Genomic DNA, 18,522 nt, shown 5'->3' with positions numbered 1-18,522 from the left:
GCAGTGGCGCGATCTCGGCTTACTGCAACCTCTGCCTTCAGGTTCAAGTGATTCTCCTGCCTCAGCCTCCCAAGTAGCTGGAATTACAGGCGCCTGTCATCATGCCTGGCTAGTTTTTGTATTTTTAGTAGATATGGGGTTTCACCATGTTGACCAGACTGATCTCGAACTCCTGACCTCAGGTAATCCACCCACCTCGGCCTCCCGAAGTGCTGGGATTACAGGTGTGAGCCACCATGCCTGGCCAATATCCACTGTTCTAAAAGTCACTCTTCCTACTAGAGGAGTAAAACAGCATTTTAGAAACAATAATTTGATAAAATAGTAGCAGCAATGCATCTCAGGTCTTTCAGGGCCATTGAAAATGTTAGTACTGTGGAATGTAATCATCTTTCAGACTCTCTATTAGAGGTAGCTAAATAATTCAAAAAACAAGATGAACATAATTAGAATTAAGTATAAAATGTGTGCTTTCCCATTAAAGAAAATTTTGTTCAAGGCCTAAAAACAGAAGGAAATTATATCGCAATTATGAAATGTTATCAGTCTAAAGTTCATTGTGTCAAACTGGCATACCTAAAATAGGTGGGAAACGCCCCTGAATCCACGGAGAAAAGAAGTGTCAGCTTCTCCTGGCCACACTAGGTGGGGTAACTACAGGAGGCGATGGAGCCTTCCTTCTCTGCAGTGTTTTCGTTAGCTCCTCTGTTTATGCTCTTGATATCCAAGAGCATATCTACCCTGAACTCCTACTCAAATATGTTTAGCCTTTGTTGTATTGCTTCCGATTTCTAAGTGATCCCGGTTCACTCTTTCCCATCATTTTTGGGGCACATTTAATCTGTTTCACCTGCCATCTCCATGCCTGGTCACCTGAAGTCAGCATCTGCAGGCCCTGCTTGGGATGGTCTCTGCACTCCTACAGTGAGCTAGCTCCCTGCTCACCCTGCCCTGCCCTCAAAGCCCTCTCGGGCGTCTCCCGGCAGCCATGAATGCTCCAGAACCATTCTGACTCTGCACTCTGTTTCCTCCAGGCTGGGGCAGGGGCAGGTGAGTGATAATGACCATCACTGTATTTGACTGGCAGTCTCCACACCGCAGGGTTAAAAAATTATTTTTACAAAATATGCCTGCCTATTTAAGGCTGCTCTTTAAAATAATACATAAGTCCTTTTTTTTTTTTTTTAAATCCTTATTTAAAATTCCCCCAGAATAGGACAACTAGATGACAAGGCAAAGAGGAGCTCTTGAATCTTCACCTAACCCCACTGCCCTCCCCCGAGGAGGGGCTGCATCCTTTGGCCCCAACTCCAGAGTTCCAACAGCAGTGAGGTGGCAAGTGCCCCACACTCAGTGCGGCTAGGAGACTCTTGCTCTTGATTTGTATACGATCATGAAATGAAGCATTTGTCCACACAGGGCAGGCCCCCAGAGGGCCTATGGTAAGCAGGCAGTATCAAGATTCTCTCTTCCCTGGCCTCCTGCTTAAGCATTGCTAGAAGTTTCTTCCCGGGAAGGATGAGGAGTTTATCCAGGCAGTGCTGACAGCCAACGGCAGGACTGATAAAGCCTGTGACTGGCTTTATCAGTGACACAGCTAAGACGACTTTAAGAGCCCATAAAAATGCTAACAAATACTCCTGCTGACCAACGCATTGCAACAGTTTCACAATCACAAAATCCTGCCGGTTTATTGGGATTAATTACTAACTAATAGTTAAAATGCTAAAGTTTATGAATGACTTTAAAAAAATACAAATTAGTGTGGATTCAGGGCTATCTTTCACTTAGTAAATATTTATTTGGCAGCTTTTACAGGCCGAGTCCCCCGCCAAGGGCTGGGGCGACAGAGCACCATCTCCCACTTGCGCGTATGGAGGTCTGCTTTCTTGAGTGGGAGAGAAAGAAGTGGGGTTTTACTGGGAACTGCGCCCAACCCACAGCCTGATTTATCTGTGCCACAGCCTGCAATCTAGATATGCCCCATGGGAGTGCGTCTCGTGTATTTTAGGGGGAAAATGTTGGGAATTGCTGCTTTACAGAGCTGGGCTTCAGATTCTTGGCGCAGAAGGGAGCCAGCCAGTCCAGATAAGGAGCGGGAACTGAGGTTAACATGTATTCAAGACTGAATTCCTTCTCGGTCCCCGAGCAGTAGCTCCAGAGGGTGACAGCCTCTGCATTGCTGCCCTCGTAGTCTCTCTCCACCTTCTTGAAGCTGCCCTCGATGTCAGTTTCAACCTATTTTACTGGTACAGAAATATGGAGGAGTGAGGGGCCAACCCAGCACTCAGTGACTGCCACTGCCCGCCCCCACGCTGTCCACCCCACCACGGGCACTGCCACCCTGCCTTCTGCTCGGTTTAGCCTGTAGAGACGTTATCAGGATAGCACAAGCTAAAAAGTCTCCCAGGGCGGCCAAACCAAATCAGGTCCTTGATTTAAATGACGATTTGAATCACTCCCTGCTTCATCTGCAGTAATTTTGTTTTATTAGATAAAGGGTTTGTGAGAAGAAAAGGAAATATTTAAGGTTTCCTCCCGCTGTCCAAGGCTAGTTAAGTGTAAACAGAAAAAACCTGTTGGGCTGTGCTGAGGCATTGCATACAATTTGTCATGTGCATGTCCATGAGGACAAAAACACACTTGCAGGCAGGCTTCATCAGCAAGAGAAGTGCCTCTGAGCATTTCCTCAGGACAGGACCTTTCTACTGAAGATCCTGCGGAGGGAGAAAGTTCAGAGTTCATGCCAAACCTGACCCCAGGATCCAGGCAAAGACGGTTCCCTGAGGACACTACGACAGAGACAGTGACCCTCTCATGACACTTCCTCAAACACGATCCTCAAACACGATCGCACACACTCCACACTATTTTCCTACCGAGAAACCACCAGGTGCCTTCCTAAGCTCCCACGCCTGTCGGCTGCAGATCCCGACCCACAGCATGGGCAGAAGCCAACAGCAACCTCCTGCGGCAAGGATCCCAGAGTGCTTGGAGCTGGAGAGGGCTGATTCGGAGGATCCCAGAGTCCTACAGGGGCTTCAGACAGGAGATTCCGAGGGGGAGTAGAGCTGTGAGCACAGGATTATCACTGATCAATGAGGAAGAGGGTGTTTTCCCCACGGGATCCTGAGCGGCACAGTGTCAGTGTCTGCTCAAGGAACCATTAACCCCAGGGATGCAAAAGATCTACTACTTATGGCTGGAATACGGAATATTCAAAACCAGATGGACAGATAGGTCGATAGATAAGATTAGAGAAATGAGATAGATTACATTGATAGAGATAGATTTAGACAGACATAAATACTTTCTTTTTGTTCAACTCTTAATCATCCAAACTACTTTTATCTCAAAATGAAATACAGCAAACCCAGTGAGCAAAGGAGGATGGAGCTGTAGGGGATCTTTATTTTTATTTAAATAGAAGTTTTTTCTCCCTTGGGGTTTTGTTTATCTGTCCATACACATCCATAGAAAAATATTATTCTTAGAGTCCTGAGGCTGTTCACATTTGTTTGCACAGACTTTACAGGGCAAATAAAAGACAAGCAGAGATATTTTTCAGACATACTGTTGTATTTAGATGATGTGTTTAGATCCCTCCTTCTAGTTCAGGAGCAATTTGTTCATTCATTACTGTCTAAAAAGTACTTTCAAAATATTCTACTAAATTTATCAAAGATAATTTTTTTTTTTAAAAAAGCTCCTAACTTTTCAAATAAACTCGTACCAAATCCTTTCCAATAGCCACAGTAATACTCACATGACACTGAAATGACCCTCAGGACACCAGCGGCTGTGACGAGAGTAAGTCCCCAGAGTAAGGCGGGATTCTGCTGGCATGGCCCGCTCCCACAGCCTCCTGCCCACATCCAGTTGTTCAAGCAGGCACGAGGCACGAGTGCAAAGCTTCCTGAGGTTTTTGAACACTGATGATCTGGGGCATTTGAGAACTTGAATTTCAGATCCCTCAAAAGAAGGTTCTGCAAACTTTCTGGCTACTTAGCAGGGTGGCCTTTACCAGCACTCAGTTGCTATCCTTGTCCCTGCCTCCCGAGGTGCCTCCACTGCCACCAGCCTCCCCCACCCCAGTCTCCATCCACACCGCTGCCGCCAGCCTCCCTCACCCCAGCCTCCATCCACACCACTGCCACCAGCCTCCCCTCACCCCAGCCTCCATCCACACCACTGCCACCAGCCTCCCTCACCCCAGCCTCCATCCACACCACTGCCACCAGCCTCCCCCACCCCAGCCTCCATCCACACTGCTGCCACCAGCCTCCCCTCACCCCAGCCTCCACCAGCCTTCTCTCACACCAGCCTCCTCTCACCCCAGCCTCCTCTCACCCCAGCCTCCACCCACATCGCTGCCGCCAGCAGCTAATTTTGTATTTGTAGTAAAGACAAGGTTTCTCCATGTTGGTCAGGCTGGTCTCAAACTCTTGACCTCAGGTGATCCGCCGGCCTTGGCCTCTCAAAGTGTTGGGATTACAGGTGTGAGCCTCTGCGTCCACCCTCATTTCACTCTTTTGTGCACTTAGGTATGTTGTATCCGTGGACATAGAATGTTCTTCCCTCCCTGTTTGACTGGAGAACTCTTCCTCACCCTTTAAGTCTCTGACTGTATGTATAAAGTATAAGATACATACAAGATTCTAAAATAGTGGCTGAAGGGCCATACAATCAGGCAGTCATAGCAATGACCGATTATTAGTGACAAACACATGCCACACAGAGAAAGAACTATGGACAATAATGGCCTATTTAACCTACCACTGTCCTGCAGCAACCGCTCACCTGGAGGAGCAGCAGACAAGGGTAGATGGAGCTGCATTATATGGCGACACTGGGCAGCTTGGTCCACACCATCACTGCTCCTCCCATCCCACCAAAGGGAAAAAGATCAAGAGAGACCGAGGAGAATGACTACCGCTTGGTCTCCATGGTCACGTCATCAGAGATTCATTCATTGACTATTCAGTGTATGCTCTGACTAAAATGGGCAAAAGTGATCGAGACACTTGGGTTCTGTTCTGCTTTGCTCACTTAGTCCTTAACTCGACTGCCCTTCCCCTGCCTCACTTTTTTCACCTGCAAAACCAGACAAAATGCTGGACATTCTACACGCCTACAGGGAACCCCACGGCGTGAAATCAGCGTCAGCTCAGCAGGCAGGTATTCCAGGCAGAGACCCAGCCATGCCCACCCACGTTTCCCACCTTCACCCTCAGGCACAAGACCCACCTTCTGACCACCAGCTCCTGCATTTTTTTTGCGGAGCCCTCTTGCCCACCCTGGTAGGAAGGAGATGCCAGGGATGAGTGCTCCCTGTGACAGCCCTCAACCAGGGACAGGCAGGAGCCATTGTATAAGGACACATGTTGTACCCCAGCTGACTTCCCCAGCAGGTTTGGCTCCAATGGCCACAGCCATCACCTGTGTGATAACCCACTCTTGATTGGCTGTCTTCCCTTCCTTGTCTCACTTTCTCACTCTCTGATCAGTAGCTCCTTCATGTCACAAGTAATCTACTGGCCTTTGAGTCACTGTTTCAGGGTGGGCTTCTGGAGGAACACAAACTAGGACAACAGGTCTTCTCTGGACAGGACACCACACTAGACAAAGCTGGGCGCGGTTTAGACCAGAGGGGAAAAAGAATTCAACTTCTTACGTGCAACAACAGCAAAACTGCTTCTCTTAGAAAGAATCTGAACCTCATAAAAGCATCCTTCTTGTCTGAAAAGCTTCCTTGCAGAAGGAGCTCAGTGGGTCTGAGGGCAGGAGTGCAGCTCTTGAGGGGGATGCTGACTCTGCAGTGGGCATGTGGTGTGCTCTGCCCTCCTTTGGCTCTGTGTGAGCCTCCCTTCCTTTGCACAGGGGACTCTGGGTGAGTGGCACAGCCTTCAACAAGAGTGGCTCTGCTCTTTGGCAATAGTCTTTTCTGTGGAACAGCATAAAATGAGCATTAAACAAACTTCGAGGATGAGCTATGCTCAACAGCTATAAAGAACCAAGTGGTGCCGGGCGCGGTGGCTCACGCCTGTAATCCCAGCACTTTGGGAGGCCAAGGCGGGCGGATCACGAGTTCAGGAGATCGAGACCATCCTGACTAACACAGTGAAACCCCATCTCTACTAAAGACACAAAAAAATTAGTCAGGCATGGTGGCAGGCACCTGTAATCCCAGCTACTCAGGAGGCTGAGGCAGGAGAATGGCGTGAACCCGGGAAGCGGAGCTTGCAGTGAGCCGAGATTGCGCCACTGCACTCCAGCTTGGGCGACAGAGCGAGACTCTTGTCTCAGAAAAAAAAAAAACCAAGTGGTTTCTCATTTAGCATATGAGAGCGTGGGGTTGAAGAGGGAAGAAGGAAGAGGAGAAGCCTGGTGAAAAGGAGAGGGAATGGGAGGGAGAGGGAGAGAGAGAGAGTTAGAAAACATCAGAAATTAAGTGGATAAGAGTAAACGACCTTTTCATAAACAACCACTACCTTTCCTCAACCTGGAAAGGAAAATGAAAAGGAGAAAAAAGAGAAGCAAAACAAGGACTGATTATATCAATTCGCATGTACAGAGATAAATGTGCACCAGCTTTTCCTTTTTGTTCTGTGAAAACTTCAATGTATTCTTTATATCTCAATCCTATGAAAATACTTGTGAGATTATAATTATGCTTATATTATTAAAGACAATTTTTCTGGGTTATTCTCCATGTCTCAGGACTGTGCCTTTTGCTGGTCAGCCTAAAATGACCACACAGAAGCACAATTTATATCTGAAGTGGGTTTCTTGTAGACAACGTATAGCTGGGTCTTATTTTTTGACTCACTATGACAATGTCTTTTTTTTTTTTTTTTTTTGAGATGGAGTCTCACTCTGTCGCCCAGGCGGGAGGGCAATGGCGCGATCTCGGCTCACTGCAACCTCCACCTCCCAGGTTCAAGCGATTCTCTTGCCTCAGCCTTGCGAGTAGCTGGGATTACAGGCATGTGCCACCACCCCAAGCTAATTTTTGTATTTTTAGTAGAGAGGGGGTTTCACAGGTAGTATGAGTTTCTTATAATAACAACATAATCCTAATTCCTCCCCCCCATCCCTTGTAATATTGTTGTCACTCATTCCCCTTATATATAAGTATATATGTAAGGGTACATAATTGAATACATTGTTGCTATTACTTTGAACAGTTATCTATTAGATTAAGAATAAGAAAAATAAGTTATTATTTTGCTTTCACTTATTCCTTCTTTGCCCTCTTTCTTTATGTAGATCTACGTTTCTGACCTATAGCATTTTCTTTCTCTCTAAAGAATTTCTTGTAACATTTCTTGCAAGGCAGGTCTACTGGCAACAAATTCTCTGAAGTTTTGTTTGTCTGAAAGAGTCTTTATTCTCCTTTACTTTTAAAGGATAATTGTGCAGGGTTCAGAGTTCTAGGCTGGTGGGTTTTCTCTCTCCACCCTTACATCTCACTCCACTCTCCCCTTGCTCACCTGCTTTCTGTCAGGTGCATTTCTTCTCTTTGCTCCTCTACAGGTAATGTGCTTTTTTCACTCTGGCCCCTTCCAGGATTTTTTCTTTATCTTTGATTTTCTGCAGTTTGAAAATGATATGCCCAGGTGTAGTTTTTCTGGCATTTGTCCCGATTCTCTGAGATTCCTGGATCTGTGGTTTAGTGTCTGACATTAATTTGGAGAAATCTGTCATTACCATTTCAAATATTTCTTCTTTCTTCTCCTCCTGGTATTCCCATTACACATGCTACACCTTTTGTAGATGTCCCACAGTTCTTGGATATTCTGTTCTCTGTGTGTGCGCAAGTGTGTGTGTGCACACGTGTGTGTGTGCGTGTGTGGGTGGGTTTTCTCTTCCCTTTTCAGATGTGGAGGTTTCTATTGAGATAACGTTATGCTCAGAGATCCTCTCCTCAGCTGCGTCCAGTCCACAAATCTATCAAAGCCCATCAGCAGCATTCTTCATTTCCGTCACTGTGCTTTGCTCTCTGCCACTTCATTTGTTTTTTTTCTTAGAATTCCCATTTCCCTGCTTTCATTGCCCACCTGTTTCTGCATGCTGCCTACTTCATCCATTACAGCCCCTCACATTAATCAGAGCTGGTTTCAATTTCCCACCTGATAATTCCAGCATCCCTGCTGTCTCTGAGTCTGGTTGTGAAGCTTGCTCTGTCCCTTCAACATGTGTTATTTGCTTCTTATTTCATTTTATTATTATTATTTTTGAGACGGAGTACCGCTCTGTCGCCCAGGCTGCAGTGCAGTGGCGTGATCTTGGCTCACCGCAACCTCCGCCTCCTAGTTCAAGCGGTTCTCTTGCCTCAGCCTCCTAAGTAGTTGGGATTACAGGCGCTTGCCACCACGCCCAGCTAATTTTTTTTTTTTTTTTTTTTTTGTATTTTTAGTAGAGATGGGGTTTTGCCATATTGGCCAGGCTGGTCTCGAACTCCTGACCTCAGGTGATCCACCCGCTTCAACCTCCCAAAGTGCTGGGATTACAGGCGTGAGCCACCGCGCCAGGCCCTATTTGCCTTTTAGTATGTCTTATATCTTCTTCTTGATAGCGGCTCTGACTGGGTAAAGGCAACTGCTGTAAAGAGGCCGTGAGTGGGAAGGTCTACTCTATAGTCTACAATCAGGCCTCAGAGTTTTGGTGAGCCTGCGCCCCTCAGCTGAACATTCACAAATGTGTCTCCGTTCTCCCTCCCACCTCCACCTTAAGTGAGCTGGGAGATGGCTAGAGTGGGCTGGCGTGGGAGTTTCCCTTCCCTCAGGTCAGTTAGGTGCTGATAAAGCCTCAGTGGGGTTAGGGGAGGCGACCTCGTTAGGAAGAGCAGAGTGCTGCAGCCTCTTTCAAAATGGTCCTTTTTCTTCTTCCCACTGCAGGAGGCACGAGGGGATTTTTCTCCATTATTCACTGTGAGAACTCGGGGAAGCTCCAGAAGGTGAGGGAGAGGGGACAACGACTTGGTTCCTGTGGATCTTTAACTTTCAGACTTGCCCGCTCTGAGCCTCCGGCACTCTGGCGATGACAGCTCAGGTTTCCCTGCCTGTCACTGCTCCAGCAGAGGCTGCTGCCCAGGGCTTCTGCTCCAGTACCTTGTGAAGCTGCATTCTCCTGCCGGTTTCTCCAGTTCTGGGGACAATGGTTTGCTCTGAGACCTCGCTTCCCTTATGGATCCAAGGAGACTTGCTTTTTCAGTCTGTTCAGCTTTTTACTTGCTAGGATGGAATTGCAATTTGCAAGCTTCTTCGACAGGAAACTAGAAGCTCCACACTTTAATTTTATAAATATAAATATACACATGTGTACATATATCTATGTACAGGGCTATTATGTATACACATATAAATATACACATGTGTACATATATCTATGTACAGGGGTATTATATATACACATATAAATATACACATGTGTACATATATCTATGTACAGGGGTATTATATATATACATATAAAATGATGATATACATAATGATGATACGTATTACTGAGAACGTAAAATATCATTACATAGTGATAGCTGGACACACAAGGAATTCACAACTCCCGAAAGAAAATACATCTGGATGAGCTGCCTAGCAGCTTCCCCATGAGATGGAGGAATGTCTCCGTATTTCATTCCCTGTTCCTGCCCTGAAACAATTTCAATCACTTGACAAATCATTATCATTCATTAATAATGTTTACTGAGTGCCCATATGTGAAAGAAATCCACTCTACATTCCACAGATGCATTTCCTCTCCCCACGGGGTTTCCATTTTAATGGGAACAATGTAGAATATATCTGTCTTCCCTTTATATATTCCGTTGGGTTTTTTGTTGTTGTTTCTTGTTCTCTCTCTCTCTCTGGTCCAGAGGAATAATTTCCTGGTTTTGTAAACTAAACTGGATCATTTCACTTCCATGAATCAGTGAATACTTTATGAAGGAATAAGGATTTACAGAGGACTGGGGATAAGAGATGGAGGGAAGCTGAACAGAAGGCAAATGAAACTGGCTGAGCCTCTTCAGAACACAGGACAATTCCTGGTGGTGAGTCAGTCTGGATGGGGGAATGGGACACCTTACATGGGGAGCAACGAAGAATCACTGGGGTCAAAAAGAGCACACGTCAAGAAGATGTCAAACTGATGACAAGCAAATATTGCCCCAGTATTACAATTCCTGTTGCCCCATCTCAAAATTACCCTGTCAGTTTGATGGGATAACATTCTCAGACCCCGTTTCATACCACAGACACTGAATCCCTATTCCACAGCTTAGGAAGTCCGAAGAAGTAGACGGTATGTGTGTCTTCCAAAGCTGTCTACCAGAGATGATCAAGGTGTTGGAGAACTTTGTCTCTCTTAATTGTTCTGGTAACTGCTGTGTACAACGAGGCTAAACACTTACTGATAAGAATTCTCTCCCTGCTGCCCCAATGCAACTTCCAGATTGTACACTGGAACTTGTACATTGCAACTTCCAGATTGTTAGAGTCCTAACGCAGCAACTTGCCTACACGCAGAAACTGGGTGACCTGGGCTTTGGGTGTAGGAACCCTTCCTAAAAACATGAGTATCATCCAGGAGTCTAAACAATTTGGTGGGTAGACCTTATATTGAATCACAAAGGTTTAGGAGTAGGAATTAGCTAGTCCAGTGGTTTTTTTAAAAAAAATGTTTTTAAAGAAGTAGAACTCTATTTTTCCACTAAAATCATATGTTGAAGCAAAACGAATAACATTTATGTAGTTGAAAATTGGGTAGGAAAAGAGATCTCCACTGGCCCCTAAGTAAGAACTGTCTCAAAGTTCTGTCTCAAAAACCACTTATCTAGCCCAATTCCTCAATTTTTATTGTTTTTTTGTTTTGTTTTTATTTGTATTATTTATTTATTTATTTATTGTTGAGACAGAATTTCGCTCTTGTCACCCAGGCTGGAGTGCAGTGGCACGATCCCCGCTCACTGCAACCTCCACCTTCTGGGTTCAAGTGATTCTCGTGCCTCAGCATCCTGAGTAGGTGGGATTATAGGCACACGCCACCCCGTCCGGCTAATTTTTGTATTTTTAGTAGAGACAGGGTTTCGCCCTGTTGGCCAAGCTGGTCTCCAACTCCTGACCTCAGGTGATCCACCCACCTTGGCCTCTCAAAGTGCTGGGATTACAGGCGTGAGCCACTGTGCCGGGCCTATTTTTATGTTTTTAAACAAGGTGTTGCCCTGTCACCCAGGCTGGAGTGCAGGGGCACTATCATAACTCACTGCAGCCTTGAACTTCTGGCCTCAAGCAGTCTTCCCACCTTGGTCTCCCAGTAGTGCTGGGGTTACAGGCACGAGCCACTGCACCCTGCGCAATCCCTCCATTCCTACAGGTGAGGAAATGGGTACACAAAGAAGGCAGGTAAATTACCCAGGGTTACGGGACTAGGGGTAAATCTGGTTCCTGATGCTTAATCCTTTGCTTTTTCTATTATAACACCCTGTCTCTGAGAATCTATTCTGAACCCATGGAACTACACGTGGCGATCTTAAGCCACAAAAATTACTGACACAGTGTTTTCATTAAGGGCTCCCCCTGCCCTGTCCATTTGCTGAGAATGAGAGGTTTCTAGTTATTTGTACCACATTAACTCCAATTGGTAATTTTGAATTCCTTCTTGGCAGAAGTAATATAGATCAGATTCCATTAAACATATTGCTACAGTGAAAATTTATTTTTTAAAAAAATTCAAACCCAGCTTATGGTCTACAGACTTCAGTAAGATTTAATCAGCAACAGTTTAGTATTATACTGCAAAAGAATCTGGATGGTGTTTGGGATTTTACTATAAATAGGTTTTGCCTATATTGCATATATTGGCCTCATGTTGGCACCTTCAGTAATTCCGACAGCAGTTGGCTTCCAAATCCCTCATCATAAAAGTGGTTGCATATTATGAAATCCAACACTGATATCCCAGGATCCCAAGGAGTTTATCCCTGTATCTCATTTAGTTATCTTCCAGGTAATCTGCTGTGATATGCAGTTTGCTAACCCTGGCACAGAAAGGAGGAAAAGAAACATCAGCCACCCTAAGCCTGGAGTCCTGAGGCTCCCCCAAGGCTTCGATGGGCCTTTCTAGGAGGTGGCTCTGTGATTCCAGCCTCATCACCAAGGAATCTTGGGTTATTTATGAGATCAGAGCCCTTATTAATGTAATTCTGTTCAAGGCAATTTAAACGAATGAAATAGGCATGATGGTGCGTGCCTGTAGTCCCAGCTACTTGTGATGCTGAGGAGGGAGGATCGCTTGAGCCCAGGAGTTTAAGGCTGCAGTGAGTCACGATGGTGCCACTGCACTCCAGCCTGGCAACATAGCAAGACCCTGCCTCTAAAAAAGCCTTTTTTTAAATTTAAAAAAAGAAGGGAAGATAAGTGAGAATTTGAAAGAAATGACAGACATATTTGAAAGCTGCAGGGGCAGGGTGGAGGCAGCCACGGAGGACACGGCGGGGCGTCAGCTTGTGGGACTGGAAGTTCCATGTGAGCACCTAGAGCGAGGTCTCTCATACTCGTTCCCACACCACTGAGAATGGCGTTTCAGTAAGGACTGACTGAGGAAGAACAGCAATGAAAACGAGACCATGAGGAACGAGGAAACTGTCTACATGGAGTATAAACTCAAGGCCAGCATCCAAGTAAAACATCAAATTGGAAAGAAAAAAACAAACATTTCAGATGGTGAAGCTGAAACTCAGTCTCTGGGATGTGGCAACTTCGGTCTCCCTCTCATGCCTGACAGTGGAGTCAGAGCTCTGTCATTTTTAGAGGCTGGGTCCCTGGCACGCGATGCCTCTGGTACAAAAGAACCCACTCACTGCGCAAGTGGTGTGGGCAGGGGACTAGGTGTGTGGGGCCAGCTCACATCCCTGACTCCTGTTTCTCAGCCATTAGCTCATATCTGAAACTGGGTACTAGAACAGTTCATGCCAGGACACTCTTTGAACTCTGTTTGCCCTGGTCCTGGCACTGCTGCCCTACAAAGGGAGGAGAATTTTAATTTTAATAGCATTAAAAAAAAAAAAACAAGGGAAAGAGAATGAAATACTTGTAAAGCATTTGATAGTATCAAGTCATACACATATAAGCAAGCAAGTGGTAAAAGTACTGAATGAATGTTCTAGAACATACACAATACAAGTTGCAGTAGAACTACCTTTTATATTACCTCATGGAGTAGCAAGGCTACGTTACAGCTGAGAACAAAACTGAGGCTTCTAAACATTTGGGGCTTTTGAATACCTCTCCCCATGTATTGTTTTGGAGTGACCCCCAGCTTTCTGAAGAGCACAGAGGGTGGAGCATGGACATCCTGCAGCACTGTAGAAAGGGCAATGGGCTTTAGGGCTCAGTTATGCTGATTGTTTTCTGCATGACATAGAGCAGACGACCTAGCCTCTGGTTCTGTTTCCTCATCTTTTTATTTATTTATTTATTTTTATTTTTTTGAGATGGAGTCTCACTCTGTCACCTAGGCTGGAGTGCAGTGGCGTAATCTCGGCTCACTGCAACCTGCACCTACCAGGTTCAAGCAATGCTCCTGCCTCAGCCTCCCGAGTACCTGGAATTACAGGTGCATGCTACTGCGCCTGGCTTATTTTTCTATTTTTAGGAGAGACGGGGTTTCACCATGTTGGCCAGGCTGGTCTCGAACTCCTGACCTCAGGTGATCCACCCGCCTCGGCCTCCCAAAGTGCTGGGATTACAGGTGTGACCGTGCCTGGCCCTGTTTCCTCATCTTTAAAATGAGAATATGAAAGCCTTCTTCACAGGGTTGTAGTTGGAATAAACGAAATGAGATGATGTATGTAAAGCTTCTACTATAGTGCCTGGCATATAGCAGATGCTTCGTTCATTTGATCAATATTAATTAAGCACCTTACTACATGTCAGGCACTGTGTGAGGTGCTGGAAATAAAAGTTAGTATGAACAGACCTGGCATCTGTCTTCTTGGAGCGTGCAGTGTAGCCACCCATTGTGTCGCTAATAGTGGCACTTACTGTGAATGTCCTGTCTTGGCTGAGGTGCACAGGTGGGGCTTACACAGGTCACAAAGATGAGCAAAGTACAGGCACTGCTTCTGAACTGCTTAAATCTGATTAAAAAGCTAGGACAACCATAACCACATAATTGGATGGCTCTGCCACTAATTAAGTGATCTTGGGAAAATTATTTAACAATTTTGGACCTCAGTTTCCCCATAAGTAAAATGAGGAGGTTGGACTGGATTAATGGTTCCCAAACTTGGCTGAGTATCACAATTGCCTGGGGAAGCTTTTAAAAGTACGTATTCCAGGGACCCACCCCAGACTTGCTCATCAGAATCTCTAAGTGTGGGGCTCAGGGATCTGTAGGAATTTTTAAAATGTCCCCAAGTGATCCAACACAGATATTTTGGTCTTAGTCCATATGTCAGATCCCTTTTAACAAAAGAGTTCTGGGATAAATTACTATAATCCAAAGCCGAAGCAAAGAGTGCCACAGAAAAGGCACCAGTACAATGTTATGAGAGTTAGGGAAAGGCAAACATCTCGGGAGGCAGCAGCACTGAAGCGGAACTTGAGCTGGGCCTTGGATGAGGGCTGGAACCTGAACTTGAGGGGAGAGAGAAAGGGAAGAGGATGGAGAACTGAAGCCAAACATTTGGTGGAGGACAGACTGCTTGAATGGGAATGATGGGATCTAAGGTTGGCAAGGTAAATCAAGACAAACTCCCTTAGTTATTCCATCCATCCATCCATCTGTCCGTCCATCCGCCCATCCATTCATTCATTTAAATGACCATCCATCCAGGCATTCAGGAATGCCTGGCAGTGTGAAATATGTACTATTCCAGGCCCTGAGGGTGGAAAGATAAAGACGTAGTCCTGGCTGGCCTAGCATGGCTACAGACACCCAGACAGTGACAGAAGCTAATGGTGCTAAAAGAAGTGCAGGGCAGGCTGGGCATGGTGGCTCATGCCTTTAATCCCAGCACTTTGGGAGGCCAAGGCAGGCAGATCACGAGGTCAGGAGTTCAAGCCCAGCCTGGCCAACATGGTGAAACCCTGTCTCTACTAAAAATACAAAAACCCACTGTGTGTGGTGGTGCCCGCCTGTAATCCCAGCTACTCTGGAGGCTGAGGCAGGAGAATCACTTAAACCCGGGAGGTGGAGGTTGCAGTGAGCCAAGATCACCCCACTGTACTCCAGCCTGGGTGACAAGAGCGAAACTCCGTCTTGGGGGAAAAAAAAAAGGCAGGGCAAAGGCAGCCCAGAGGACTAACTGTGCCCAGAAAAGACAGACATCTGAAAGTAAAGGAGAGATAACTGGGTGTTACAGGTTCAACGGTGTCTCCCCAAAATGATATGTTGATGTCCTAACTTCCAGTTCCTCTGAAAATGACCTTAGGGGATATCTGAACACAGAGACAGACATGCGCTGTCTTTTTGAAGACAGTGCGAAGACAAAGAGAGAAGGCCACATGAAGGCTGGGGACTGAGTGATGTTCTGCAGTCTAGGAATGCCAAAGACGGCCAGCAGATCACCAGATGCGGGGAGAGAGGCCTGGAGCAGCTTCTCCTCACAGCCTCAGAAGGAACCGATCCTGCAACACCTTCATCTTGGACTTTGGGCCTCCAGAACTGTGAGAAAGTAAATTTCTGTTGTTTGAAGCTCCCCAGCTTGGTGGTACTTTGTTCCTGCAGCTCTAGGAAACCATACATATAGCAGACGCAAAAGGGGAGCTGTTAGAGACTGCATATTGTAGGCTTGGCAGCTGATTTTTGAATTGTTGGGTTAGCCAGCTAATTAAGCAGCTAGAGTGGTGCCCAGCACACAGCAAGAGCTCAATAAACACTTGCTGAGTAACGAATGGGAGGCTGGGGAGAAGGAGTAAAAATGGGTTCCCAGGGAGAATGCTGAGATGTGGAGGAAATGCAGTCCCAGTCTCAGGCATGTTGAACCTCTCCAGAGAGAGAGAAATCCAGAGGCAGCTGGAGCATAGCCGTGAAGCTTGGGAGCCAGAGATGAAGTTTCGGGAATCATCCATATAGAGATAATAGATTAGATGCAGTTAAACATTATATAGAAAAAAGAAAAGAGCACTACAGGCAGACATACTGTAATTTAGGGTCTCAGAAAAGGACGGAGAAAAAGTAGAGGAAAGATACAAGTCCGGCATCAGAGAAGACAGGAATGGAGGCTTCAGGGCAGAGGACCCAGCTACAAGAAAACAGAAAAGGAAGACCTATTTCAAGTGATCTGCTTTCCATGTCACAACTGCTGTGTTGTTTTTTGTTTTGTTTTGTTTTGTTTTGTTTTGTTTTTAACCTAAACCCATGACAATTCCTGAATGGTTTCCAATAGAGCAGCTTTTGAATTTCTTAAATTCAAGAAAGATTCGGGTGGAAAAGATGAAGATGTTAGTATTTTAATCCTGAGTGTTTCAATAGCAATCTTAGCCTGCGGAGCTCAAAGACTGCGGGATCAGGCAAACAATCTAGGAGTGAATATTATGTCCCTAATAAAAAGGCTCGGCCGGGTGCGGTGGCTCACGCCTGTAATCCCAGCACTTTGGGAGGCCGAGGCGGGCGGATCACGAGGTCAGGAGATCGAGACCATCCTGGCTAACACGGTGAAACCCCGTCTCTACTAAAAATACAAAAAATTAGCCAGGCGTGGTGGCGGGCGCCTATAGTCCCAGCTACTCGGGAGGCTGAGGCAGGAGAATGGCGTGAACCTGGGAGGCGGAGCTTGCAGTGAGCCAAGTTCGTGCCACTGCACTCCAGCCTGGGCGACAGAGCAAGACTCTGTCTCAAAAAAAAAAAAAAAGAAAAAAAAGAGGGGGGACAGAAAAGTAAAAATTCATGACTTGGTTTTAGGCAGAAGATCAGGTTCCAGTGAAGAGCTGGGTTCTGATTCTGGGGCAAATATTCAAATCAGAGCACCAGCCATTTATTCATTTAACACATTAGTGACCACCTGGCACTGAGCTAGAAGCACAAAGGTGAATAAACTCATCAAGGAGCTTACAGTTTAATGGGGAAGACAGAGACATTATCAGGTACTTAAAAAATATGTTGAAGACCTTAACTAAAGAAACTTTAGAAATCAATAATATGGAGGTTCCCTCAAAACTAAAAATAATCTGCCTCACTGCGTTCACAAGATCAGCATCAAGCAAAGATTAATCTCAAGCCTTGTTGTTTTTCTTGTTGGGTTTTGGACTTACTTGCAACCCCTTTCTTCTTATTTCTCCCTTTTGGAATGGGAACATCTATCCTATACATGTCCCACCATTGTATTTTGGAAGCACATTAACTTGTTTGATTTCATGGGTTCACAGCTGGAGAGCAGTTTGCCTCAGGATGAAACAAACCTTTGAGTCTCATCTGTGTCTGATTTAGATGAGATCCTAGTTTTTGGACTTTTGAGTTGGTGCTGGAAGAAGTTAAGACTTGGCTGGGTGCAGTGGCTCAGGTCAGGCGTGGTGGCTCACGTCTGTAATCCCGACACTTTGGGAGGCTGAGGCGGGCGGATCACCTGAGGTCGGGAGTTCGAAACCAGCCTGACCAACCTGGAGAAATCCCGTCTCTACTAAATATACAAAATTAGCCGGGCATGGTGGCACATGCCTGTAATCCCCACTTGGGAGGCTGAGCCAGGAGAATCGCTTGAACCCAGGAGGCGGAGTTTGCAGTGAGCCGAGATCACACCATTGCACTCCAGCCTGGGCAACAAGAGCAAAACTCCGTCTCAAAAAAAAGAAAAAGGCCGGGCGAGGTGGCTCATGCCTGTAATCCCAGCACTTTGGGAGGCCGAGGTGGGCGGATCACCTGAGGTCGGGAGTTTGAGACCAGCCTGACCAACATGGAGAAACCCCATCTCTACTAAAAATACAAAATTAGCCAGGCATGGTGGCGCACGCCTGTAATCCCAGCTACTCGGGAGGCTGAGGAGGGAGAATTGATTGAACCTGGGAGGTGGAGTTTGAGGTGAGCTCAGATTGCACCATTGCACTCCAGCCTGGGCAACAAGAGCGAAACTTCGTCAAAAAAAAAAAAAAAACTCAAGGCTACTGAGATAGAATGAAGAATGAATGTATTTTGTGTGTAAGAAGGACATGAGTTTAAGGGGGCCAAGGCTGGAACACTAGGGTCTGAATGTGTGTCTATACCCCCCAAATTAATATGTTGGAACTTAACCCCCAAGGTGATAGTACTAAGAGGTAGGGCCTTTTGGGAAGTGATTAAGCCCCTTATAAGAATGGCTGAGAGGAGTGCTCTGGCTCCTTCCCTCTTCCACCCCTTCTGCCATGTGAGGACACAGCAAGAAGGCACTATCTTGGAAGTGGAGAACAAGCCCTCACCAGAGGCCAAACCTGCTGGTGCCTGTCTTTTGAACTTCCCAGCCTCCAGAACTGAGAAATGAATTTCTGTTGTTCATAAATTTTTTAAAGCCTAAAAATGGAATTACCATATGATCTAGCAATCTCA

The 18,522-nt window shown here is 46.0% G+C and overlaps 2 protein-coding genes across 5 annotated transcripts in view; one reads left to right on the top strand and one right to left on the bottom strand.

The window, feature by feature from the left end:
- FBXL14 (F-box and leucine rich repeat protein 14) overlaps window positions 1–16,870 on the top strand; it is a 39,492-nt gene extending 22,622 nt beyond the window's left edge. For all 3 annotated transcript variants that reach the window (XM_054527853.2, XM_024256618.3, XM_054527852.2), the window contains exon 2: window positions 8,901–16,870. In XM_054527853.2, the coding sequence (XP_054383828.1) occupies window positions 8,901–8,963 (63 nt within the window). In that variant the 3' untranslated portion in view covers window positions 8,964–16,870. The remainder of the gene's footprint in view (window positions 1–8,900) is intronic.
- WNT5B (Wnt family member 5B) overlaps window positions 1–18,522 on the bottom strand; it is a 121,076-nt gene that overhangs the window by 70,291 nt on the left and 32,263 nt on the right. The window lies entirely within an intron of this gene.

The sequence above is a fragment of the Pongo abelii genome, chromosome 10, assembly GCF_028885655.2.
Source record: "Pongo abelii isolate AG06213 chromosome 10, NHGRI_mPonAbe1-v2.0_pri, whole genome shotgun sequence".
NCBI classification, from domain to species: domain Eukaryota; kingdom Metazoa; phylum Chordata; class Mammalia; order Primates; family Hominidae; genus Pongo; species Pongo abelii.
Note: the sequence above shows the minus strand (reverse complement) of the source record. Positions and strands in the feature narration are given on the sequence as shown.